Consider the following 27,537-nt stretch of genomic DNA (forward strand, 5'->3'; position numbering starts at 1 on the left):
TCATCACCATCTCATACAGTCTATAAATCTCATGCCCCCCTTCCGATATATCATATATTGCCCCCATGATAGCATCTGGTTCTTCTTCCAGTACTGTTTCAGGCCACGTTTTCCGAATTCTCTGTACCATTCTATGATATGTAATATACTGGCCCGTGTGTAACCCCATTTCTTCCTCAAGCACTTCGAAATCCTTAATGGTCCCCTCTTGCCAAATGTCCCCTAATGTTACTAACCGCACCGGTTCCCAGTGGGTCCTGATTATCACCCTCAGCTGCCTGTCTCCCCCTGCCAGTGCAACCAGCGGTATCTGAGGGCAGCATGGGAATGGGTCCTCCATCATCCGGCATGCCCGACGCCACACCTTCCACCCAAGCACCATCATCCTAGGGCGCTCTCTCATTTCTGACGCAGGCAGCCAGATAATTTCTCTTAAGTAAAATGGGGCGCAATCGTTCCCAAACAACCTTAATTCAGGGGTCACTTCATCTGAGAGCCATTTGGCCACATATTGCAGCTGGCTCGCTACATAATAAACCTCTAAATTAGGCAGTTTGATCCCTCCTCTTTCATAAAAGTTCTGCAGCTTCCATAGTGCCACTCTGTTCCGGGTACCATGCCACAGGAAGTCCCTACACATACTGTTAAATTTAGCAAAAAACTTCTTGGGTATCATGTATGGAATATTACTAAAATAATGCAGGAGCCTAGGTAGGGCCACCATCTTCAGCATTGCACCTCGTCCCATCATTGCTAGGGGCAACTTCGCCCAGAACTTCATACATTTCTCAATTTTCACAATAGCTACCTCGGTGTTGTGCCTATGTTCCTCTTCTACCCTGTGGTACACGTCTATCCCAAGGTATCAGAAAGAACTAACTGCCCATGGTATTTGTAGCACCGGTAACCATCTCACAAGGGTTCCCTTATAGCTGCCCAGCGGAAAAATGCTAGATTTTTGAGGATTCACCGCTATCCCCGACAGCCCCGCATACCTCCATCACCTCCAGGATGTACTGGAGATTGTCTTCCGGGTACCTCAAGTATAGTAGCAAATCATCCGCATATAAGGATATCAGGTGTCGTTCTCCCCCTACCTCAATGCCTATCATATCATATTGTTGCCTGAGGTATATTGCTAGGGGCTCCAGAGCTAGAATGTAAAGCATCAGGGACCAAGGGCACCCCTGCCTAGTGCCTCTACTAAGTTGCCACCTCTCGGATATCACTGATCCCGTTCGAACTCTGGCTAGCGGCTCACTATACAGCATCTTCGCCCACCTAATGTAACTGGGCCCTATTCCGTACCCCTCCAGGGTCGCCAGCAGCCATGGCCACTTGACCGAGTCGAAAGCTTTTACCGCGTCTAAAGACACAACCGCCATTTCACCTTCAGTCTTACTACCCCATTCGACGACCCGTTGGAGTCGCCTGTGATTATGAGTTATGTTCCTATTCGGGACATAGCCCGTCTGGTCAGGGTGTATTAATTTACTAATCACTCCTTGCAAACTGTTTGCCAGGACAGCTGTCAATATCTTGCTGTCTTGGTTCAGCATCGACAAAGGTCTGTAAGAGCCACATCTATGCCCCGGTTTGTTAGGTTTGGGAAGCGGTATTGTGATCGCCTCTCTGAGCGATTCCGGCAACCGTCCCACTTCAAACGCTTCATTAAGCATTTCTAGCATTGGGGGGAGCACTTCTTCTCTATATACTTAATAAAATTCACTCGGGAACCCATCCGCCCCCGGGGTCTTACTGGTAGGCAACTGATTCACCACTTATTCTAGCTCCTCCAGAGTGATTGGTGCATCTAGCTCCTCTTTCCTCCCCACTTATCTTAGGCAGTCCTATATCTTCTAGTGTTTCTTTATCTCCTCCTGGCTGCTTCCCTCCTTATCCCCATTTAGCACTATATTATAATCCGCAAACTCCTTGTTAACTCCTTCTTGGGTGTCCGCTACCCCATCATCTTCCCACGTTATCATTCTGATCGGGGGTCTGGGAGTTTCGTTCTTGTATAGCCATGCTAAGAGCCGTCCTGTTTTATTCCCTCCCGCATGCTGTCTCTCTATATACTTTTTGTAGTTGAGGTTGCAGAGCCTTTCCCAGTGTTCCGCACATTTCTGCTGCAGCTTAAGTGCCAGCTCCATATCTATGCTTCCACCCTTTAATGCTATTTGTAGTTCCTCTTCTGCTTTTTGTAGGTCGTCTAGGACCCCGCCCTGCAGGCCCTTTGATTTTGCTATGGCAACCTGTTACGCTCACCTGGCTCCCACAGGGGTGTCAGTCAGACCCGGACAGCTGCGGTCTCCACCCACGTGATGCGTAGTGCAGCGATGACTGACTGGATCTGCCCTCCTAATCTTGTCTACTTAACCCGTAGAAATATTCTCCAGCAAGTGGAGAGATGGATTTAGCCACTTGTGGATTCAAGTGATGGCACCCCCACAGTCCTCCCCAACTAATCACCTCCGAAATGCACTCACAGCAATCTCACCTTATATTCTTGAAAGATGAGCTCTCCATCCTGCGTGGATTTGCAGGGGCGCGTCGATTCCAGTTACTTCACTGGTTTGAAGGCTCGGGAGAGTTCCGGAGAGTATTGACTCTGAGGTTCCTGGTGAGGACCAGTAAGTATTAAGTTCATAGAGTTCAATATGTCCGATGTTCACTCTTGTTCCCCCCCTTCCTTTCTTGTCTTGCAGCTGGCTCGTGAAAAGATGCTCTTGTGGCAGCTGGTGGCGCTCAGGTAAGAGTCTGTATTACCCGGCGCTGTCCGGTAAATGTTGCACGAGGAAAACGTGTTGTTTTGTCTCTCTTTACAGATGCGGCACGTGAAAATATGGAGAGTCACAAAAGGATGCCTCCGGTAGTAAATCAGGTAAGTCTATGATGGTAAGAATTATATTTGTTGGTTCCCTCGGCTCACCTTGTGGTTTTCTTTTGTCTCCTAGGTGCCAAAGTTCGGCGAAGAAATGATGGAGGCAGCGCCGACCCGAAGGATGCTGTGAAGACTGGTGAGTATGGCGCGGCGCTGCAGCTGGAGGTGCGGCGCGTTCAGAAATTATGTTCTTTACAGGTCCGGAGACGAGATGGATCCAGAATCGGCGTGGAATAGAAATAAGTTTGTTTTCTAACCTTGTCCCTTTCTTTCCTCTTTGTTTTAGGAGCTCCGGATTCGAGGCGGGCGTGGCAGAAGACTGGATGCAGGCTGCAGGCACAGTGAGTGTTACGCTGCTGGATGCAGAATAACACGAAGCGTGTGTTTCTGGTCGGGTGTGGTTTAAATAGCCTCAAAAGTAGTCCCAGGTAAGCAGTCCCTAAAACCACACCCGAGTAAAAAATAGTCCCTGTAGAAAAATAGTCCCTTTCAGGCTTCATGTTGGATTGGAGTCATTTGCAGCATGGTCTGCCTGAGGTAAGTAATGACTATGAGCCTGGCGCCTTAGGCGCCAGGACTGATGCCTACTATGAGCCTGGCGCCTAAGGCGCCAGGACTGAACCCTAAGGCGCCAGGACTAAACCCAGATAGCCCCTAGCCGGGGCTGTTGAGGTTTTACTAAATGTCTAGATGCCTGCTCCCGGGGCTGATGGGCTTGGTCCGGATGCCTGGGGGTAGGCATGACACAACCCCCGCAATACTACCTTGAAGGCTTCCCACAACGTACCTGCTGAGTCAACGCTAGCCAAATTCACCTCGAAGTAATTAGTAATCTCTTCCCTTATGTCCTCTCTAAAAACTGGGTCTTTGAGCGCCTCTGCTCGGAGGCGCCATGTCGGTATCCGTGCCCTCGGAGGGCAGTATTGCCACCCGAGAACTAGTGGCGAGTGATCCGAGAGGACCCTCGCCTTATATTCTATCTGAGTAATCTCTGTAATTACATCCGACGTGGCAAAGACATAGTCCAGCCTTGTATGTAGCTGCTGCGGGGCAGAGTAGTGCGAATATTGCCTATCTTGGAGGTATTTTGTTCTCCACACATCTGCCAGGCCAAAGCCATCTAGCAGTGTCTGCAATGCTTTAGCCGCTGGGGCGGGTCTATCAGTCTTGCCATCTGATCTATCTACAGTGGGGTTAATTACACAGTTAAAATCCCCATCCAGATCACCGCACTGCCCATACATATACTAAGGTTGGTGCACAGAGTTCTGAAATATGCTGCCGTGTTTTGGTTGGGGGCATACGTATTTACAATGCTTACCTCCTTATTCTCCACCAGCCCCCTCAATATGACCATCCTCCCATCCGTCTCCACCACTTCCACCCAGATAAGTACTCCTCTAGCAACCACAACCCCTTTCCATTTCTTTACAACCAACTCCATATTTTCCCGTGTCAGATGCGTCTCCTGCAGTAGCGCAATATCTATCTTTTGCCTTCGCAGATAAAACATGACCTTATTCCTTTTCAAGTAACTATTAAGTCCCCTGACATTCCACATAATTATTTTAAGATCACCCATGCGCATTACAAATCCTCTTCCTTACTTCCAGCCGATCCCTCCCGCCCGCGCAATACAGATTCAACCATCCGGCTCTTCTATGTAGGCTCATGTTCAAACTTAAACTCCCCACAACTATATACACCCCAAACTTTCCCCCTCCCCTCCCCCCTCCCAACCTGTCCCCAACAACACCCTCCCCAACTGTTGCCCAGCTCCATCCCTGGATCTCGGGCACCCCCACATCTAGCCCTGTCTAGCACAAGCTTGTGCTCAGGGCCCAGTAGGGTAAAGTCGCCCTAGTGGCCACTCAACTACTAGTTCCCAGGGGTGGGTTGCTTTCATCCCGTTGCTCCTAATTTCAATTTTAATACTATGCAGCTCCTACATGCATTTTATCCACTATATTCCAGTCCATGTGGACCACAAGGCCCGAAAGCTACAGAATGTCCATCCAGTCTCACTTTTCCCCCCTATGACAGGGCCACCCTCCCACTTACCCCCCTTAATGTCCATGACCCAGGCTCCTCAGTTGTCATGCTCTTGGCTAGCTCGGTCTGCCTCTTGTTCCGGGCAACCCTGCAGGTCCAGCCATGACACCACCTCTTCTGAAGCGTCAAAGAAAAGCGCTCTGCTCTTATGTAGCACTTTCAGTTTCGCCGGGTACAGGAGCATGTACTTGATGCCAGCCGCGCGCAGCCTCCTTTTGATGACCACGTAGCTATACCTCTGCCTCTGCACCAGCATCGTGTAATCCGGGCATGCCGTGATGTTGGTGGATGCTCTCTATTGTTCCGCCCATACTAAAATATTCCAGGATCTTCTCTGTCTTTATAGTTCAAGATCCTCGCAATTATCGGTCTTGGCGGGGCCCCAGGTTGTGGTTTCCTCATTAGGGCGCGATGCGTTCGCTCCACCGTGAACCCCTGTGAGAGTTTGTCTGCTCCTATCTCCTGGAGGATCATGTTCTCCACATAGTTTGTGGGGTCCTGGCCTTCCTCCCCCCTCCGGCTGGCCAACCACCCGTATGTTATTTCTTCTCGCCCTTCCTTCCGCTTCTTCCACACGATTTTCGAGATTGGCAACCTGCTGTTTTAGCACGTGGACCTCTTTTGCGTTATTCGCGCTGACATCTGTATTCGTCTTCACTGCGCTTTCCAGACCACTCGTTCTCTCTGCCAGCGCTCTGACGTCTTGCCGTAGCAGGGTAAGTTCAGTTCCTAGTGCATCAATTTTGTTCTCTAGGGCTGTCCGCAGGTCCGCCATTGCTGAGCCCCATTTGGTGCTCAACTCCGTTATGGCCGCCAGGATCTGATGCTTATCTCCTTCTGGGACTTCTTCCACAGGGGTCGCAACCGTGCTTTGTGTCAATGTTGTAGGGGTCCTCTGCGCTTTTGCAAAGACCTCCATTGTAGGTTGTTTGGTCTTGGCTCTTAGCCCTTTCACCGACTTAGTGCTGCCCTCCTTACGTGTCTGGCTTCGACTATGCGCCGTTGTTGTGACACTTCCAGTTCCTTCGGTCGTCAAGGTTGCTATCTTGCAACTTGCTTGTACTATGGCGCGTGAAATAGCTTTTCAGGTGGATTGTATCCTCCCACGTTTATTCTCCACACACAATTCAAATTGGCACACGTTTCCACTGACACCTCCTTCTGTAGTTTGGTTGCCTGGGCACATGTAATGGAAGCAGAGTTTGGGTGTGCCTCTGAAGGTATGTTAAGCACACTCACTCACTGCCATTGATTCATCCTCTGTGGTCACCCTGTGTAGCATCAGGGGGTACAACAGTGCTCTACTGCTCAGGTCGTTTGCAGCCTGCTAGGTCGTACTCCTGCAATTGTTCGATTATATCCATGTCGGACCTTCCTTGATTTCAGTCTCCTTTTATGCGCCCTGCGCTCCCTCCGACTTTCACATATATCAATAAGCGTTCGTGGGCCTGTTCACAATCTTCTAATGCGGCAGCAGCCCTCCTTGTGCAAGTCGGCTCTGCAGAACCTGATAGCATGGTGTTCGTGGGAGCGACGCCCGCCCCGAGCGCTTCCGACCCGCTCTGCGGGTCACCGTATATATTCGCAGCGGCTCTACGTGCTGCAGGGCCCGGCTGTTCCTCTTGTCTCCAGCGCCGCCCGACGCTCACACAATCCTCCGGTACCACTCCTACGTGTTCCGTGCCAACGGGTACAGCTTATCAGTTCTTGTGGGCCCCTCGACTCCACCGGATGGTCCCGACAGACACACACGCCCGGTGCGCCCTCGCAGAGACCGGAGCCCTCAGCTACATCTGCAAAGGCCCCTCGCTCCCCGCAGCCGCCCGGTCCGTGCAGCCTATTCTTCTGTGTTTTGGTACGCAACTATAGCCATCTGCTGGGACCGCTACCTCATTGCATGGATGCATCTTTCAGGATCCCTTTGTTCTCGGCCGCAGCCATCTTAACGCTCATCACGCGGCTGGCTTCAGGAAACAATGTATCGCTTTGTTTCTTCCAGAGCTCTGGGCGTGCCGTCAGCCTGCTCACGTTCTGCTCAGTGCCTTCACATGCCTTTTCCTATGTTTGGAGTTGCATTAGGTGAAGGAAATAAGTATTTCTTCGTCGGATTAACTCGCCGGATCACGGAGCTCACAGAGAGATTACAGCTTATTCCATGGCTGCCTAGCCACGCCCGCCCTCCTTCCCAACATTCCCACGTTTTTTTACTTCTACAGTAATGAACTCTGGGATTCCTTTGCGCTCCCACTCCCCAGTCTCTGATTCTACTTATGGCTGAGTTCTCTTTTTTTGGCACCCAGGCTCTACACACTGACCGTAAACTCGACAGCGCCCCTCCCCGAACCTCTCCCGCCCATGCACATTCTGTTCTGGTGAGCAAGTCGTATAGATGCATCCCCCTCCCCCACCAAGGCCATCCAATCCTCTGTGTAATTGTCTGGGTCATTGGGTGGAGAATTGATAGTGTGGCATGGATGATCAACTTCATCTCCATATGGGATGGGGAGCATTTTGTACTTGTGGCCACCCTGTGCGACATTAGTTTGTACTTCAGTATTTTTTGTTTCGTGCAGTGCTTTTGGAACCCCAATTGATACCATCATTCTTCTGCTATCTGGTGCCACATTAGCACAGCATCCATGGACCAGCTGATAAGTGCAGAAAATGACCAGGATGAACATAATGGTGGGCATTAACATCTTCACTATCGCTCTGAGCCATGACGGGGCCCAACTGGGTATTATGGTAAACAAATCACCTTCATGTATTCCTCCCTCTTTCTTCATACGAACACCCAGGCCACGGACAGCTGCAATGATGTGGGATGATGCGTTCTCTGGACGCACAAATGTGCAGCAGGAATCGCCCAACTTTTTGTAAACCACACCTTCCATTGATGTTAACCTGTCCAACATGCCTAAGATTTTGCATCGACTTAACTCTTAATGCACGCAACTCAACCTTGATCGCGTTGAACCCCTTCTCTGTGTCGTTCGCAAGCTGGGCCAGTTCCCATCTTAAGATTTGCAACCATTTGGCATTTGCTGCAGCCTGCACTCCCGGCAAAAATAAAGATGCAAAAAAGGATTCTGCTGAGCTGAAGAGCCTGCATTCTTCTGGTATTTCAGCAAGCTATGTGGAAGAGTCTGCATTTGCAAGGTGCAAGTAGGCTTGTCTGCCACAGACCCAGTAGTAATCCATCAGCGCTGCTGTTCCTTTCTTCATGTCTGTGATCAAGAGAGTCTTATTGCAATGTTCATTTGAGCGACAAAAACTGTACTCATGCTGCGGAAACAGTCTATATTATTCTTTCTTGTGCACTCGCACCGGCTTTTCCATTGTTGCAATCCACACGTCAGCTTTGTGATATGCTGTCCAGATTTGTGCACAGAAAGTATTTGTGCTGTCCTTTCCTTGCTATATGTTACTAGTCTCTCTGCCAACCAAGGTAGTGTGATGGCCTTCCAGTTATTATTGACATGTTTCCACCCTTTCACCATCGGATAGGGTAGCTCCGCACACTTGATGTTTTTTGGGTCGTCACTGCACTTCACAAAATCTGGGCCCCCCATTTGCAGTTGTACACTATGTGCCTGGAACACTTTTATTCTGCATAGCGCGAGATGAACCAGGCATTGGGCCTTTTTAATTGGGACTCCTTGCGGTACTAACACCTTGGGAGACCCTGACACGTGTGGAATGAGTGAACACACTTAACGGCTCCGATTCACAGCGTTTCTCCCCACACCGCTCATATCGGAGTACCATGAGTAAGCCAACTCGGGATGATGAATATCCTCAATCACATCAATACCCAGCCCTTGATATGTGTCATACTTTTGTGGTAGTTCTCTCTTCATTCTTCTATACTTCTCCTGGTTGGCCGTATTAGTAGTACTATTGGAAATAACGTATCGTTTCATAGTGTTGACCAATCCCCTGTTTGCTGCTTCCCCAACTGACATATCATGCCTATTAGATTTATTAAATGCATTTCCATTATTATTGTTAGTGTTCACATTGGTGCAAATAGATGTAAATCCACTTGTATTGTTAACATTTATATGTATTGTCCCATTTGGATAATATACAATCCCATTTCCCCCGTGGTCCCCCGCCCGCCCCTCCCCCCTTTTTATAGGACCTCGCTTTATAACACCCTCCCCAGTACACTCCCAACAGTACTAGCAATATCACACTTCGACCTACAGCAATAGCTGATCTATAATAACCACCAAAGGTCCATATTCTCTCCTTCGTGCATCTGCACCTCGGGTCCCTATTTGACACGTTATTTACATTAGTCATGTCCATCTTCTTTCCTGAAATGAAAGTACAGACACACAAGACAACGAAAAGGGAAAGTCGTACAAGATGTACTTTGTACAAAAAGTAAGGGGGAGTGAGAGAGACACACAGAGGCTCAGAGAGAGACACAGAGGCTCAGAGAGAGACACAGAGGCTCAGAGAGAGACACAGAGGCTCAGAGAGAGACACAGAGGCTCAGAGAGAGACACAGAGGCTCAGAGAGAGACACAGAGGCTCAGAGAGAGACACAGAGGCTCAGAGAGAGACACAGAGGCTCAGAGAGAGACACAGAGGCTCAGAGAGACACAGAGGCTCAGAGAGCGAGCGAGGCAGGCGCAGAGCGAGCGCGAGCAAGGCAGGCGCAGAGAGTGCGCGAGCGAGGCAGGCGCAGAGAGTGCGCGAGCGAGGCAGGCGCAGAGAGAGCGCGAGCGAGGCAGGCGCAGAGAGAGCGCGAGCGAGGCAGGCGCAGAGCGAGCGCGAGCGAGGCAGGCGCAGAGCGAGCGCGAGCGAGGCAGGCGCAGCGCGAGCGCCAGCGAGGCAGGCGCAAAGCGAGCGAGCGAGGCAGGCGCAGAGGGCGGGAGAGAGAGGGAGGCGTGCAGATGGAGAGAAATGTATATATACAGAGCTAGCAGCTAAGCTTCGGCCTGTCACTGGAGCGTTCTAACGCACACATATCGCCCCTGGACAGGCCGGTGAGGTAGTCCGGGTACTAGTACTGCTACCCCTTGTTTTAAGATAACCGATGCACCAGTGTGTTCTCTGAAGGTGCCCTACGAACGTCAAAGAGGTGGACCCAATAGCTCAATTCATTGACCTTTACAGCGAACGGAGTACAAAACACCACCTCTTAGGGCCCTTGGAACCAAGGGTTATTCCATCTACACCTAACCACATGAATATGGAGTTAAGAAATAATGATTTCATATGCCGAATACCTTTGCGTAGTCTGGCTAGAGTTTGACCTTTCCTAGACTGGCAAACAAAGAATGTTCCACATAAGTTACTGAGCACCCCATTGCAATTGTAGAACTTTTCTCTATTGCAAAGGCAGCAGCTGCCAAAACTTGTTTGCACGTGAGCTGCTCTTGCTTTACCGCATCCAAAGCCCTGCTATAATAGGCCAATGGCTTATGGCCCATAGTACTTTTCTGCGTAAACACTGCTGTCATAAACTGATCATCGAAGTGTGAAAAGAAATACAATTCCTGCCCGTAATCTGGGGTGGCCAGTATGGGTGCCAAACTATTTTTTTAAGTCATCAAATTGTCTGACCATTTCAGCCGTCCACTGTAACATGGTCCTTTGTCTTTTGTGCTTCCCTAAGGGCCTGTAGAAGTGGTCTTGTGTACTCCGCCTAATCTAGGAACCAAGCCCTACAGTAGTTGCACAAGCCCAGAAACCTCTGCATCTCTTTAACTGAGGCAGGTTTGGGGGTAGCACATACTGATGCCTGTCTGGCAGTATTCTTTTACCATTTGCTGATATGAACTGTCCCAAATAGAGCACTTCGTATTGGCAATATTGTAATTTGGCCTGTTCAACATTGTACCCCTTACAGGCCAACAATTGTAAAAGTGCAATGTAGTCCCTTCGGCAGTACTGTTCACTGTCACTACACACTAGTAGATTGTCCGCTTACTGGATAATCGTGCTGAATACTCTCCAGATCGGCATGCACTATTCTGTTAAAAATGCTCGGGCTCTTGCAACACCCCTTAGATAATCTAGTGTTTTCGAGTCGCATCTGGCCCTGTGTAAATGCTGTGAGCTAACTCGACTTCGGATGGAGTGGAATCGAGAAAAAATGCATTTGTTAAATCCACTACAGTAAAACATGTGGCTTCTTTGGGGATGGTTCATAACATTTTTGCCAGATTCGGAACAACTTGAAATTCTTTCTGTACCACATCATTTAGAGGGCGCAAGTCCTGATTCATTCGCCAATTGCCCCCTGTCAATTTGCTTGACAGCGTATATTGCTGTATTACACAGGTACTTAAATGGCACAATGATCCCCTCCTCCTGTAGGGCCTGTATGGTCTTACTAATACCTTCCTTGGTCTCCCTCAATAATGGATATTGCCTTTCCCTTGTCAGCACCACACCTGGCTTCAGTGTAATAGGCACAGGGGCCAGATCTTTAAGTAATCCTACATTATTTGGCTTTGTGGTCCACAACTGCAAAGGCATGTGTTGTAAACCCTTGTCAAAAAGGGGGGTGGAGTTAATACTGCCATCAAGGGACACTGCACTCTTTGGTACTGTATTGCTACGTCACAGGGGATACAAATCTTTAGAATTATTTCCCCCTCTGTCATTATCTTCAAACAATTCACCATCTGTCATTTCCTTCAGCTGTACCATTGGATCTACACAGAGCACTGTGCGTTACTCACATCTGTCCCTGTCCATTCCCAACAAGACAACCCTCTTGTCCGAAACCAACAACCCCTGTAAATCCAACTATAATATTGTTCCCGCAACCACCTGAGGTGACACTGGTGGACGAAAGATGAAATCCGTGGACACTCACCAACACGGTTTGGCAATCTGGGGATTCACATCCACAAGCACAGTACTACTTTAATTTAACGTGTCTGTGTCTACGGGAATCCCACGGACCACCACCTTCCTTGCCATTGCATGTATTATCAACCTCGCCCTTGCAGCGCATCTCCCAGGTGTGGAGCAGACTACACCATGATCCGTAAAGGATATAATCATATTTAACTTGCTGAGCAGGTCCCTGGCCAGTAAGCTGACTGGGGACCTTCGGAATATAGTAAGGGCGCCCGTACTACCTTCCCTCCCACCTTTACGTCTAACTCCTCATGTAAGTGTATGGAACCTTGAAAATAGACGCTGAGAATCCTTGCGTGTCAAGCTTTTATTCTGATATTGGAAAGTTTCCTTCCATGATACATGATTTAGTTGCACCAGAGTCCACCATGAATATGAACTGCTGATTTCCTATCTCCACCTCCACCAAAGGTTCCTCTTCAGGTGGGTAGTCGTCGACCAGACCGGACACGCGAGTGCTCTCTCTGGGCTCTCCTAATCAGGATATGTGTTCATCATGGGAACGAGATGGGGCTACCTCCTACCACTGCTGCTCCCCCAAAGTGAGCAGCAGTCCTACCTCGTAACCTGTTCACTGTGGCAGCACCACCCTGCAGTTGTTGTGGCAGGTGCCGTGCTTGTGTGTCCGGTGCTTGTGGCTGTTGATTATAGGTTTTGTATTGGCCCTGTGCATACTCCTGATTCAGATACCTTTTGACCCTGTTGCAGGCACCCTAGCCCTGGGGCCCTGTTGCTGTGGCCCACAATTATACCCCACTGCAGATCTGCTCCTGCATTCCCTTCGAAATGTCCCCACCTTAAACAATTCCAAAATTGAGAAAGTCCAAACCCACCCTCCTCTTGCTTCTCGAAATCCACCTCTTCCTCTCTGCGGCCCTCCTTGTTGCCACTGTGGCCCGGGGTACTGTTGCCCCCTACCCCACTGCCCTTTTCCTCTGTCAGCCCATAGCGCTGCAATGGTGGCACTAACAATCTGTTGGGTACCCTTCATTCCCTCTACCTGTACTGGTGTCGATACAGGCACCTGTACAGCAACCTTTGCCAATTTTTTCTCCACCAATTTAGCTCCTTCTCCGTGGTGTCTTTGGGCCGTTTCCTTTTCCTATTCCTTAATCCTTTTACAGTGATGCACTATTATTTCCGGTCACGTCTTCGCCTCAATACCCACGATCTTATCTTTACCAATGCCATCCGGCCGGCCCTGTTTCTCAACCTGCCCCCATGCCCATTGACCTTCTACTGGGGGGGGGGGGGGAGAGAGTGGAGGGGGAGTATTCTCAGCTGCATCTTCATCCTTCCCTTCTCCTTGACTGATCCTCATTAAACGTATCAGCGTCCTCTTCCTCCCAATTCTCTCCCAACACTGTATTTTCCTCTCCCAGGATGATCCACCCATCTAGGCTTTGTTTCTCAACACCTACACGTCTTATTCCTTCAGCATGCATCTTAAGCAGCACTTCCCCTGATTTCCATTCTCCTGACCCTTCTCTATAGCCCTTACTGATCTTGGGGACATCTGTGTCCTTCTGAGTTCTGTTAGTAATCCTACCAACCTTTTTTCAAACTCCCTTGACCTATAACCTGCTGATTCCGGTACTTCCGGCAGGTGAGTATACGGGGAGTGGGAGAGCAATAGCCTGTGGTGTCACTAGCGCTGCGGGTGACCCTACCCCTGTGGGGGACTCTACTGCAGCAGGAGTCCCTATCGCAGCGGGTACATAGCTTGGATTAGTATAACCTTCTGCAGGATCTGTTGTCAAGGGATATAATCCACCACCCTCCACTGGCACCCCACCTTCTCCTTCCCCTTTGTACAATTCCCATCTCTCCATCTCTGCACCTCTACTTCATTCCCTTTATCTTCTGCGTCTTCGAACATACACCAGTAATCTAGAATACATTTTTTCTTCTGCAGCTGCTTCCCCTTATATTTTGCTACTAGAAATGTAGACCTATGGTCTCGGATGCTCTTTTTGTGGGATGCCTGCCATGGCCATGGGCAGAGCATACATCCTCCTCCTGTTTCTGCGATCCAATGCTATTTTTCCACCATGTCATGATACAGTGGCGGGCCTTATACTTATGTTTGAATGGATTGTGTCCTCCCATGTATTCCTCATCTTGATTATCGTGTCTCCCAGCTTTGCTGCTTCGGATTTTTTTTTTCACCAGAGGCACGGAGTTGTAGTCCCTTGTGGGCCATCGTCTAGCGTCAACGTCATCCGCAGTATAAAGGGCTCGATCCGCGCCCGTTAGCTCAGTGCCGTTTTTCCGAGAACTGCTCTGTGTCACAAAACAGCGCATCATTTTTTTTTCAACGAAATGTCTTCCTCATCGACTCCATCCACACCCAAGACGGGTTTCAAAAAATGTCAAAATTGTGGAAAAAAATGTCCATTACCGACCCCTATCTGAATTGCCTTTGGTGTTTGAGCCCTGACCATCGGGCCGACGAATTTGGTTCCTGTCAGGCTATGTCCAATAAGGCTCTTAAGGAACGGAAAGGTAAGCTGGCGGTGGGGGAGGAATCTTATAAGTCTTCAAAAAGGCAAAGAGATTTGGGAGGATCGAGCGGAAAGTCTTGACACGGGTCGAGGAGATAGTGGTTTAAGAGTCGCTCGAGGAAATCCTCCTTCTTCTTTGTCCAAAAAATCAAAGAAGCGACGACATAGATCTTCTTCTCCCTCTTTCACCTCGTCTGAGAGAAGGTGCCTATCCTACCCTTCCAAGCACGATTACCCTGAAAAATGGAAGGCCTTCAGGGCTTTGATGCTAAAATGTATTGAGAATGCGGACCAGAACCTCTCGAAAAAGCTGCATGAAGATCATGCCCCTGCCCACTCCAAAAGTGACAGAGGGAGATCAAAGACCAGGCACACAAGATTCGACAAAGTCGAGGGTGTCATTGGGGGAAAGCTCTCCGACACCTCAAAAAAAAGAGTGAAACCACCGGTGCATAAATCGGGGGGGGGGGGGAGGGGTGGTTCTGCTGACAAAATTGCATACACATCGAAGTTGAATATCGACTCGATGCAGCCTTCGACGACAACGTTGAGGCCGCCGTCGCAGATGGCGTTGACCCCTTCCGCGACAGCATCGAGGCCTCCCTTGACGACGTCAAAGCCCCCTTCGAAACTGTCGAAGCCAGCGTCTATATCAACGCTTTTGATGACTTTGTGGAGTCGTTCTTTAATTCTGATGCCAAAATCAACGCCTTTGTCAAAGCCTAGATCAATGCCACCCCTTTCACCACAGAAGATCTTCCATCCACAACCCAGGCAAGAATTCTTTAGATCTATGCTCTCTATTTACGAGGAGCAATCCTCTTAAAAGGATGTTACTTCTGCTGTGGTTAGATTTGGAACTAAGGGGGTTCCTGAGGAGTCGATAGACCCTTACTCTTAGATGGCTGATCTTTGATTGACAGCCAGTGGCCTAGATACTTCCCCTGAAGTAGAGTTTGAGAAGCCAGACCCTGCAGATCATGCAGGCTCTGGGGTATAGAAACCTAATGGGGAGAGTCATTGACTTCATGGGATGGAAAACCACTTCCCCAAGGTTTGACCAAGACGATATGACAGACTTCCTGAATGAGGGACCTCAAAGGGACCCTGTCCTCCCTTTCCATAGGCCATTGCAAAAAGGGTGATGGCAACTTGGGATATCCCAGACTCTGGGCCTGCAGTAAATAATAAGTTTGTAGAGAAGTACAGACCATCCTCATCAGATCCTGAGTACCCGTCAAAGCATCCCTCGCCAGAAAGCTTGGTGGTACAAGCTGCAACCTTCACTAGACGGTGAGCTTATCCTTTGATACCACCTGATGGGGATGACAAAGCTGATGCTTGGGCCCGGAAAGTCTTCTCTTTGGGCAGTATGGCCCTTAAATCTAAGAATGTAACTTGCACTCTGGCAAGGTTTACGTACACCCTGTGGGACTGTATGACATCAGCGGCTGACATTCCGGAGGGCGAGGAACGGGATGGTTTCCTGGCAATAGTAAAGGATGGAAAGGAGGCTATGGAGGAAGGCCTCCAGTCACGATTGGACACCGCTGATAGTGTAAGCAGTTCCATGGCATCTAGCACGGTCCTACGCAGATGAGCATGGCTGAGGAAATCTGGTTTTGCACCTGACATGCAATCCAGAATACTCAATATGCCCTTTGACGGCTTGAGGCTGTTAGGCAGCAAGGCCGATGAGAGCTTGCAGAAATTGCAGACCTCTAAAGCGGCAGCTACATCACTCAGCGCCTCTATAAGGCAGCCTCAGCAACACTCTTACGCAGGGTCATCTTCCTGGAGGAGTCGTCCCTTTCGTTTCTACTCCTCTTTTGGAAGAGGGAAGGCACAGGCCAGACAAAGAGGCCAACAGAGAAAACCCCCTCGTGGTGGATGAGGAAAAGGTGCTAGATCAGCCCCAGCAGCGGCTACTACCTCCTCAGCCACTGCTGCAAAGCCACTCTTAGGTCTTGACCCACAAGACCCCGGTGGGAGGCAGGATCACTCAGTATCTGAGCGAATTCCGGGGCATTACGTCTGATGCCTAGATGCTGTGGATAGTGACCCATTGTTACTGCCTTCCTTTTCGACAAAGACCTCAAGATCATCCACCGGGAACCAATTCTGTCAAAATTCCAGACCTGCTCTTTGTGCAGGAGATTTTAGTCCTGCTAGAGAAAGGTGCAATAGAACATGTACCTGTAGCGGAGAGGAACAATGGTTGGCACTCCCCTTATTTTCTCATTCCTAAGAAGAACGGAGGATTGAGACCCATCTTGGACTTACAAATTTGAACAAATTCCTCAGGAAGGACAAGTTCAAGATGGTGACCCTTTCTTAGATCCTTCAGGACTAGCTGGTTTCATTGGACCCTCAGGATGCTTGCTTTCATGTGCCGATCCATCTCAAGCACAGAGTATCTGAGGTTCGCGGTTGGCGGTTCTCATTATCAGTTTCGAGTTCTGCCTTTTGGGCTAACCTCCGCCCGAGGGTTTTTACTAAGCTGATGTCTGTTGTTGCAGCGAGTCTCAGGAGGGGGGAATTCATGTCTACCCTTAACTGGACGACTGGTTAATCAGGGCGAATTCACCCGAACAAGCCTAGGAACATCTGACAATGACCTGCCACTTCTTGCACAAACTGGGCTTCTCCCTCAATTACAAGAAGTCACAAAAGATTCCACGCCAAAGACTCCCAATTCATCTGAGCAGTCCTTGATACTTCCTCGGGCAAAGCCTCGCCTCCCGAGGAGAGAGCTTATCATATTCTGCAGATGGTAACAAGGTATCAAAATGCCCAACAACTGCCGGCCTTCTATTTTCTGAGGTTGCTCGGCCTAATGGCATCCTGCATTTTTCTGGTGCCAAAGGCCAGATTGAGAATGAGATCCCTTCACTGGGCCCTCAGGGCTCAATGGTCCAAATTTTCAGGGGATATGTCAGATCTTCTGCAAGTCCCGGCCAGAGTGGCTCAAGATCTTCTATGGTGGGCTTGCAAGGAAAATAACCACAAGGGAGAATCATTTTGGCAACCATGGCTGTAGATAATGGTAATGACGGACGCACCACTCACAGGGTGGGGAGCCCACACTAACAATCTAACAATCAGCGATTGCTGGTCTCCATCGGAGTCCAAACTACACATCAACCTTTTGGAGCTGAGGGGAATCCGACTAGCGCTGAAGACCAACTGTTTGTTGGATATACTGGACAAAAATTGGGCCTTGGAGTGTCTAAACAAACTTAATCCAGATGGATAATTCTGGCAATTTCAGAGTGCTACACATAGGCTGTGAAGAAGCCTCCAGATTGGCTAAGGGCTCATTCAACCAGGGGCACGGCATCTTCCACGGCTCTTCACAGGGGTGTTCCGGTGCAGGATATTTGTGGGGCAGCCACCTGGTCGTCAATGCACACTTTCGTAAAACATTACTGCTTGGACTCTACATCCTGTCAAGGAGGCCTCTTTGCAAAAGCCATCCTTCATTCAATCCATGATTGAAATCTCTGATACTCCCTCCTCCAAATTCTTACTGCTTTGGGAGCCTATCTAAGATGAGGAATATGTGGGAGGACACAATCCATTCGAAGAACAAGTTCATTACCAGCTGTAATGTTCTTTTGACTGGATGTTCCTCCCACGTATTCCTCATCGACCCTCCCAACCTACCCCTCCTCACAGTTTACGCCAGTTGCACTCTTAACTTCCTTAAGAGCCGAAGGTCTTTGAAAGCCTGATCAACTGATGCAACCATTAACACTGTAAAAACAGAACTGAGGTAACGGGCGCGGCTCGAGACCTTTATGCTGCGGATGACGTCGACGCTCGACGGCGGCCCTCAAGGGACTACAACTCTGCAGCTTCGCGCACAGTGCCCTATGGTGAAATTTTTTTTTTCCAAAGCAGCAAAGCTGGGAGACGAGATATCTAGGAGGAGGAATACGTGGGAGGAACATCCAGTCGAAAGAACGTTACAGTTGGTAAGTAACTTGTTTTTCTATTGGTGTTCCACCCCTCATGCTAGTGATATCTATCTCTTACTAACTCTGCTAAATCCTGCTAATGCGCTGCCGCTAGCTCGTAACAAAAAATCAAGCTGCACCCTTCTCCATCACCCTTCCTTGCGCGTACACACACCACTCTGCAGAAACATCCAACACCACACCGCAATGCACACTATTACAGCCCCTTCTAGGGTCTGTTCTTCATCCACAAAACACAAACACAATAGATTAAAACACGCTAAACTAACAACCACTACTTGTTCCCGGCCTACCCCTTCCACAACACCACTACTTTTATTTTTATGTTCCTTCTTTAAATAATATATTATCTTGTGGGACCACCTTCCCTCCCGTGGATGGGCTTGGTGCCTCAACTTTTCCTTACCTTATAATGCCTTACCAAAGCACTCTATTCATCATACACATTTTAACAAATAACCCTGACCTCATCCACGTCACATCAATGACCTCACTCTCCACCTTTCAGACTTCCCCATGCATCTGCCCCCTACTTGTTATCTCTTACAAGAGGTTACTCCCATGTGCATGCTCATCTGAACTCCACCGTCACAGGGTTCCAACACCGGCCTGCATTCTCCTCGAAACAGCACGCTGATTCAAAGAGCAGAGAGGACTTCTCTTAAAATGGCTCCTGCTAAACCACTCGACACGTGTTTTTTTCCGGAACCGGTTGCTGTAGTTGCAGAAGCGATCTGGAAGCCTCCACAGGTACGAGGGGTGCTGGGATCACATCGGAGGTCACTGATTGAAGGCACGCTGCTGAACATTCACACCTGAAAGAATTCAACCTGCTTGGGGGGAAAAAAGGTCCAAGTCGATCTTGTAAGGATAACAAGTTTTACTCTCGCACGCAGATAAGAGCAACAGCAAAGAACTCTGCTGCTAAGAATGTTCTGCCAAAAAAAGGTACAAACATAAACTTTTTAAGATATACAGCGTCATAATGACGCAACAACATACAGTAAAAACCTGTGCGGCTGATTGAATGGACCCTATACATGTTCCACCTTTACCCATAAGGGGTGCCAGTCTATTGGTCCCAGCCCAGTGCGTCCGATTTCCATCATGTGGTTGGCGCAGGGCTCATCGAACGTTGAATGTCAGAAAACAAATTAATTATGCTCCTACCATTCAGATACTTTATCACTCATACTGTGCACTTGTCAGGCGTTAAGACGGACACAAAGGAGGTTCTGGTGCACTCTAACCTTCACACACACAGATTTTACTCACTCGACTCTCTGCTATCCGGCTCCAATGTCTCCACCCTCGTTTTGAACTATGATGTATCCCTCTCAGCACCTCGCAATACAAATCACACGATTGTCGCTTCAACGATGCACCCTGTCCATCCTCTTTGAACATCCTAGGACTTGTTACTTTGGGTTTGTTGGTCAAAGGGCATCTGGTGCCATGGAATTCAGGGATCTTAAGGTTTAGTCAGTTATATGGGCTGTAACTCGTGATCACTTGGGAATGGGCCGGGTCATGCTTTGGCCAGTGTGAGATAACATGCAAACCAGGCACCGGTCTGAGTGCGGCCTTGTAGAGCACATTCCTCTTGGGTAAAAAACACATCTTTGCAACACTGTTAGAACAATGAATAGGCATTGTGGCGGTTGGGGGTGTGGGCTGTCCTCATGGGAGCTCAGGCATGGCTGGGAATTTCTCTTGTCTCACACTTTTGGGCCTAGTGCATGCAATTCCGAATTTACCGCGCAGGCCTTCCCGTCTACCAATGGTTACTAATATCTACGCAAAATAAGAATGCTGTATTATGCGGATAGACTATTTCTGGTTATATCGCAGTGGGGTCCTGTTAAACTGGGAGGTGTCACTTATCACCGTCCCACATTCCCCATCATAGTGCTGTGAATACATCTCGCCTCACTGTAAAGCGCCTAGGCGGTTGGGACAGGGCTTCCCCTTTCCCAACACAACCATACTTTACTCATTTGAACGTTTTGTTATTTTGTTCAGACTTCATATATCTCTAGTTTTTTCAAAGTTCTTGATCTCATGATAGCTAAGGTCATGCACCCAGGAAAATTCCTTTAAGAGCTGAGGTAATCAGTAAGCTTGTTAGGACATATGTGCATACAGTGTTTTTTCTTGTTTCTGTTTAGGTAAGTTTCAATACTTGTATTGATGTTGGGGAGGAAGGATAGCTCAGGGCCAATGCGTTTGACTTGGAAGCAAGACAAAGCAGCACAACACAGGTTCGAATCACGATCCCACTCTGAGAAACCACTCACTGGTATTAATTGGGTTATAGAAGAATAATTATGTACCTGAGCCATAGGCTAATGCCTTTATACGTGAATTGGATTGTCCTCATAACGATTCTGTACTCAATGTGAAAGCCTTTGCAAGTCCCTCAATGGTGGTGTAACTGCATACCATGAATTTACGGAAAATATTATTCTAGCCATTTGTTTTTGCAGAAGTTGAAGGTGATGGATCTGATTTTATATTAAAGCCCATGTACGTTGAAATGCGGTAGCAGGGTCTTGATAAAAACATGATCTGGTGGAACGTCATTCTTCTGAGGTATTTCCATATAAGTAATGATTTTCTTCATTTGGAGTTTGGAGTGAGTTTTCATGTGAGATCAGGTTGATTTGCAAGTTCAAAGAATGCACATTGTGAAATAATCAAGTTTTTCACTTTCAGTATTGGGCTGGGTGTGCCTCTGCATTGGGCTGGGTGGTCCTCTGCACCGAGTATGCCATCTAAACTGCAAGGATCCTGGATATGGAAGTCCAAAGCAGATGTTATGTTTCTCTAAATTCAACAGAGGTTGCTTTTGGCAAGTTTAATATTGTATTCTTTTTAGGAAAGTGTTTATGGGGTTATTTCCTGTGTCTCCAGGAGTACATTTGTTATTTATTTATATTTCACTTCATGCCGTACTCCTCCAGTTTCCAAGTGTGGGACTGTATTGAACCCATGTTGTGTATGGTATAGTCTTGTTCCCAAGGTGATCATCTTACCCCTGAGCTATCCCCCCATCTCTGAGATGTTCATCAGAGTCTATGAATCAGCATACATTTGAAAGGTGGGCGTGGTAAATCCATCCAGTCAGCCTTTGGTCTAACTCAGGCATTAAAAAACGACAGGACATTTTTTTTCTGTGGGGGACCGAGCTGAAAAGGTCACTCTGCTGGGCTTTTGAGCCCCCAATCTTAACTAGGGCAGACCAGTCTTGGAGTTGATTAGCAAAACATCTTAAAGCCATTCCCTCAAAGCACATGGACGGCGTGGTATGTTTATGAGCCAATGGTGATTGATAGAATCATGCATTGCTGAGACATCCAACCGAATTGGAGCAGCTGGGTGTTTTTGTCTAAGATTTGAAAAATGCTCTTGTGAAACGAGGAAAGTCTCAAATATCCTACGAGTTTGGTTCTTATAAAAGATCTTGTTAGCCTTACTGTGTTGCATGTATTGGGTCGCCATGATTTTGATAGGTTTTGTGACGAAGGTCGTTGTCAACAATGGGTGAGAGGCTTTGTTCTTTGTGTGTGTGTGTGTGTGTGTGTGTGTGTGTGTGTGTGTGTGTGTGTGTGTGTGTGTGTGTGTGTGTGTGTGTGTGTGTGTGTGTGTGTGTGTGTGTGTGTGTGTGTGTGTGTGTGTGTGTGTGTGTGTGTGTGTGTGTGTGTGTGTGTGTGTGTGTGTGTGTGTGTGTGTGTGTGTGTGTTAGTTAGTGTTACCAGGGAGGCATTACAAATATCTGCCATGAGTTTAGCTAAAATAAGTATTTGGCTACATCAGGCAGGCAGCAGATGGATGACATTGTAGTCGGGGATATTTTCTCTTGGAAGAAGAAGTTACTGTGTTGAACTGAAGCTGATGTGTCTGGCTTTGTAGTTGGGCCTGTATTTTTAGTAAAAGCACTTTGTGGTGAGTTTAATTGACAGTGTTGCTGATGGTAAGGAGTTTGTGCTCTACTGAAGTTTGCTTAGTTCAATTAAATTGACGACTTGAGAGGATTTAGTCTAAGCTATCGCAGTACGGTTTTGGTAAAAATATTTGTTTTCTTTTACTCAATAATGAGTTGATAAGACCTATCCATTGTGTTGCAGTTAAGTTTATCTACATAGCTAGTAGATTTGCTGCATTCTCTTCTCGGATTTTGGCAACGCCTGATTAAACACATACTTTCCCCTTTTAATCAGAGTCTTGAGTGTTTTGAAAGTTGCTGGTTCAAATGCATCCAATCACGTTTTTCTTTTCCAGTTTCTTGCACAGCCAGTCCTGGCATGCAGGAAACATAGATTGCAAGGCCAGGGGATTGACATTATCTTATGTTTTGATTAGTATGTTTTCTTTAGCTCTAATCAAAACCTTGATTATATTGGCATGTTTGTTGTCCACCTGCTCAGTAATCTTTGGCAAACCAGAAGGAGGAGATGGACTTGGGGATGATCTTTTGAATGTGTTTATTTTAAAGTAAAAGAAAAATGCCCCGCTGTGCCTATTGCTGTGAGGAATTTCCCTACATATAAGGGTGCTCAGTCATAAACGAAGAAAAGGCTGTCCTCAGTCTGTCCGTAACCTATCTGCTATCTAGCCCTACCACTGTATTCAAAACATATTCTCTCTGGCACATTTAGGGGATGAAGAATTCCAAAAGAATCTCACAGCTATCGTTTTGTGAGCTGCTGGTTGGAGCCCACTTCAGCCAATGACCCTACATGGTTGAACCTGATCTCCACCCCCTCACACAGAAGGGGTAGCAAAGTACTGGTGCTTGGCTTTTGGATTTCATATCATTGAACTCTATTTTGGGAGCCTGCTGTAAGAAAAAGGTTTCCTGCGAGCCCCAACGAGAACTAGTACAACTGCGTGGTCTGGTTACTGACCAAAGGATTCTAAGGGGCACCTTTGTGATTGCCACAAGTGTTGGTGCTCTTAAGGGTTTCCACAGGGCCACAAAAAGAGTCCTGTCCCCGTTACATTTGTTTACAACTCGCTGGGGAAAAAGGCCAGGGCATTGCAGAACACACGCAAAAAATATAGGACTCCAAAACTATGCATGAAGTTTCCTTTCTTCTAGTGACCATCACTTTGATACGAAGGGTGAGTGAGCTTTCAATTCTATAAATTGATCCATTCAGTGTTCATAAGGCTAAGGTGTATGAATGCCACACCCTATATTTGTCGATGCTTCGTTCACCTTGCAAAGACGGCTCATGTTGGCATTTGTCTTCAGTCTTAAAAATGGAAATGTATTAATTAAATATTGAAGTAAGAAGTAAGATCTCATTCTGTTTTAAATGGTGACTACATATGTTTTTAAAGCAATATTTTTGAATGCACAGAAGAACATTTTTAAATGTTAACGTTTTTGTTTTATTAAGTAATGCTTAGTTTAATCTTTCAGCGAGCACACTGTGCCATCTGTACCGACCGAATCTGGGGGCTGGGGCGCCAAGGATACAAATGCATCAACTGCAAACTCCTTGTTCACAAGAAATGCCACAAGCTTGTCACCATAGAATGTGGACGTCATACATTGCAAGTAAGAAGCCAGTTCGGCATCATTTTATGATTTCTGTATCGTAATTCTTGACTATACTTCTATTACATTACTGATGTCCAATTCTGTAATATTTTGAGTATTGTGGGTATGTGATGCTGCTTGCCTATGTCTTTTTTTTTCTTAACATTTCTATTGATTTTTCTGCATGCCATTGTTTCAGACTATCAGTCTGCAATTTGGTTGACTACATTTGTTTTATTTGACCAAACACACACACCCACATGCTTTGTTAGGAAGGTATGAGTTTGATGGGGGGGGGGGGTAGAGGGGATAGAGTGGAGTGGGGGCATAGCTTAGGTAGGGGAGCATTATAAAATAAATAACGCATTAAGGTGAACCCGAATTTCAGGATATGAAAAGAGAACCTTTTTTCCCCTCCTTTTTTGTGCCAGCAGATCTTGTGCTGCCAAATCACTTTAAATAGCTATTGAGAGCGAAAAGGCCTACTTGTAATATTTTTTTTTTATTAGAAATATCATGTACATACTCTGTTGCTAGAGTGAAGGGCAGTCCCATCCACCAGTGATTTACTAGGCTACTAGCTGGAGGTTGCTAAATACTGTATATTTTTAATGATTACATCCATAATAGCATCCTCTTTGCTTTCTAATGACGAACCCAGTCTTGGTCCTGGATTATGTTTTTTTGTAATGGTTCTGACTGTGCCCAAGTGAACTGGCCTTACTTAGTAAGAACAGGGTCAAGCAGGATTCGTCTAAACCTCCTCGATACTGAAGTAGTGAACATAACATCTAACTTCATAGAAAACACAGAGGGCCTAGAATACCAACATCTCCTAGCTCAATTTGAAGAACGAAGATCTAAATTGAGACAGGTCGAATTTCATTCAAAACATTCAAAACACAAATTCGACTTGATCGTTCTGCAACACAAAAGACTGATGAGACAGGAACTAAGGAATATAAAAGGCCCATACAACGAAGTCATGAAACAGACTACAAGGGTGATTAAGCAAAAGTATAAGAACTGGCTTAAGTCACATGCGGCCATCATGATGCAAAATGACTCGGAGAAGATGTTGGCAAAAATGGAGGGGAAAACCTCAGTGGATCTCGAATTTGAAAGAGAAGACATCTTACTTGTAATTAAGGCTATGCGAGAATCCAGAGCCCCAGGCCCCGATGGCTTAACAAACTATACAATCAAACGTAACCCGGGACTGTGGGCTGATTTTTGTGTCACTCTATTCAATCGTATTGCCAAGAGCCACTCTACCCCAAACTCTTGGAAAAGCGCTGTGGTGGTCCCCATCTTCAAAAAGGGGGACCGAACTAATCCTAAAAACTATCGACTTATAGCGCTTCTTGACGTTGTGGGGAAGATCTATGCCACTCTTCTCCAACGTAAAATCCTGAGATGGGCAAAAGACTCTAACCATGTACACCCTAGACAAACAGGGTTTGTAAGAGGGGTAGGTTGTGGTCTAAATCTGCTCTTACTGAACCTTTTAAAGATGGAGGCAATTGGATCCAACTCAAAGATCTATCTGGCCCTGGTTGACCTCTCTCAGGCGTTTGATAGTATTAACAGAGAGATGTTGTGGAGAAAATTAGCCAAGTGGAACTGCCCGCCTAGCCTAATGGGCGCAATTCGGGAATTGCACATGGAAACGTCCATTAGGGTCCGCTTTGACATGAAAGGTACATTGTCTACAAAAATCAAGACATATAAGGGCGTGAAACAGGGCTGCCCATTGACAGCAACAATATTTAATCTGTTTATATCAGACGTAAAGTATGTATTCTGTGGCGACAAGACGTTCCCCTCTAAAATCCATGGATCACCCATTAACTATCTAGTATACGTTGACGACCTTGTTTTAATAGATCAGACACTGATAGGTCTTCAGCGCAAAATGAATCTTCTAGATACTTACATAACATCGAATGGGTTGCAAATTAACAGACAAAAAACGGAAATCCTGATTTTGGAATAACTATCGGGTCTACATGGAAGGGGCTCGAAGTTTAATTGGCATATTGCCAAGGAGTCAATCCAGCTTGTAAAACACACAACATACCTAGGCATGACAATCAGTGCAAGCAAAAACGATGCACCATGGGCAGAAGTAGCAAAAAGTAGGTGTCGGCAGCTGGCGTGTCAGGCCTGTTTGATTAACAAGAAATACGGAAAACTTTCTTTAAAACCTATCATCATGAAGCCACCAGGGGGCGCAGAGATGCACTGATGCATCCGCACTGGTCTCCCCCGTAGGGCGCCGTCAGAGGGACTTGAGCCCCCCCCTGACTCCCAAAAGTGAGACACTGACCCCCCCGCGGCCTGCGAATGCCCTGGAGCCCCCGAGCGCCCCAACTCTGAGCATCAGGCGTGCAGTTTTCGCCGAGTTCTGGCGTTTGCAGAGTGGAGGGGGAAAGGGCCCCCCCCCCCACCCACGCCGCAGCTCCGCGAGAAATCAACGGAGAGCCGCGGCCGAGCTGGGGCCCAAAGGAGAGTTGGCGAGGACAGCGTTGGAAGTCATAGCGGCTGGACTGGCACCCCGGGAGAAGCCGAACCGGAGCACGTATCACGGGAGGCTGAGGAGCTGCAGCGGGAAGGAGAGCGGGCTCAGCGGCACACTAGGCGGCGAGGAGCCGGGGTCCGCGTCGGTGCCGGACGACGTGCGGGAGCGTCCCCTCCCCCGCTGACACCCAGGTGAGGGCTGGGAGGGACTTGGGTCCCCTTTGTTCGCCCGGACCTGCCACCTGGTAGGGCGGACAACGCTACATAGCCAGAGCCCTTACACAGAGGCCCGAGAGATTACCAAGCAGGCACACGCTGAGGGCTCAGAAGGCCCCAACTTGACTGTTGACACCGGCCCGTCTAACCCTCACCAGGCGACCCCGGGAGCGCGGGCCTCTATGTGTGGGGTGAGGGAGCCGGAACACCGCCTCCCCCCCCCCAGCGGACTATTCGTCTTTCCGGCGGACTCCCCCCACCCCCCGGTACTGCCGGGGAGCGGAGAACTACAACCCGGGGACCCTCTGCGTCTAGAGGGGAGGGCCCCAACTCACGAATCAGCATTCAGGGCGGAGGGGGATTAACCCGGCTACCTGCCGCCAGCTGCTGGGCCCCACCACAGTGGCCACCTCCAGGAGAGCACTTTAAGAAAAAGTACCCCGATAGAAGGCGGAGGTGGAGAGTGACTGCCCCCTGCAGTCCGCGGCCTGGAGATGGGCTCCCAGTAACCCCCCGTCCGAACAGTGTACACGAAGTTTGGGCATACTACTGTGTACACCCCTAGTTGTCTCCCCTCTGGAGTTCCAAAGTGGCACAGCGAAGTGGCTCACTTAATTTGAACCGTTCAGGTGGAGACCTACTGGAGATGGCTGGGGTGAGCCCATGAACTGGAAGGAAGCCCTCCAGAGATTTCGACGTCAAGCTCTGAGCCCGCCGCCCGGCCCCGAGATGGCTGCCTCGACTCACCAGGAATTGTCTGATACTAGTTAGGTCACTAAAGGTATGGCAGCCCTATTAGAGGAAATAAGAGGATTCAGAGCGGACATAGCGATACGGCTAGACACCCTCGATAAAAAGGTGGACAATATAGACGATAGGGTCCAAACGCTCGAAAATAACATAGCCTCTAATGACATATTTGAAACTCAATTTGACATGCGCCTG

General features: G+C 48.0%; 1 protein-coding gene across 3 annotated transcripts in view; it reads left to right on the forward strand.

The window, feature by feature from the left end:
* The window catches only part of PRKCI (protein kinase C iota), a 1,761,305-nt gene that overhangs the window by 565,724 nt on the left and 1,168,044 nt on the right, over positions 1–27,537 (forward strand). For all 3 annotated transcript variants that reach the window (XM_069618564.1, XM_069618565.1, XM_069618563.1), the window contains one exon: positions 23,737–23,874. In XM_069618564.1, the coding sequence (XP_069474665.1) occupies positions 23,737–23,874 (138 nt within the window). The remainder of the gene's footprint in view (positions 1–23,736; positions 23,875–27,537) is intronic.

This window comes from Ambystoma mexicanum, chromosome 10 (genome assembly GCF_040938575.1).
Source record: "Ambystoma mexicanum isolate Mex_15411 chromosome 10, UKY_AmexF1_1, whole genome shotgun sequence".
Classification (NCBI taxonomy): domain Eukaryota; kingdom Metazoa; phylum Chordata; class Amphibia; order Caudata; family Ambystomatidae; genus Ambystoma; species Ambystoma mexicanum.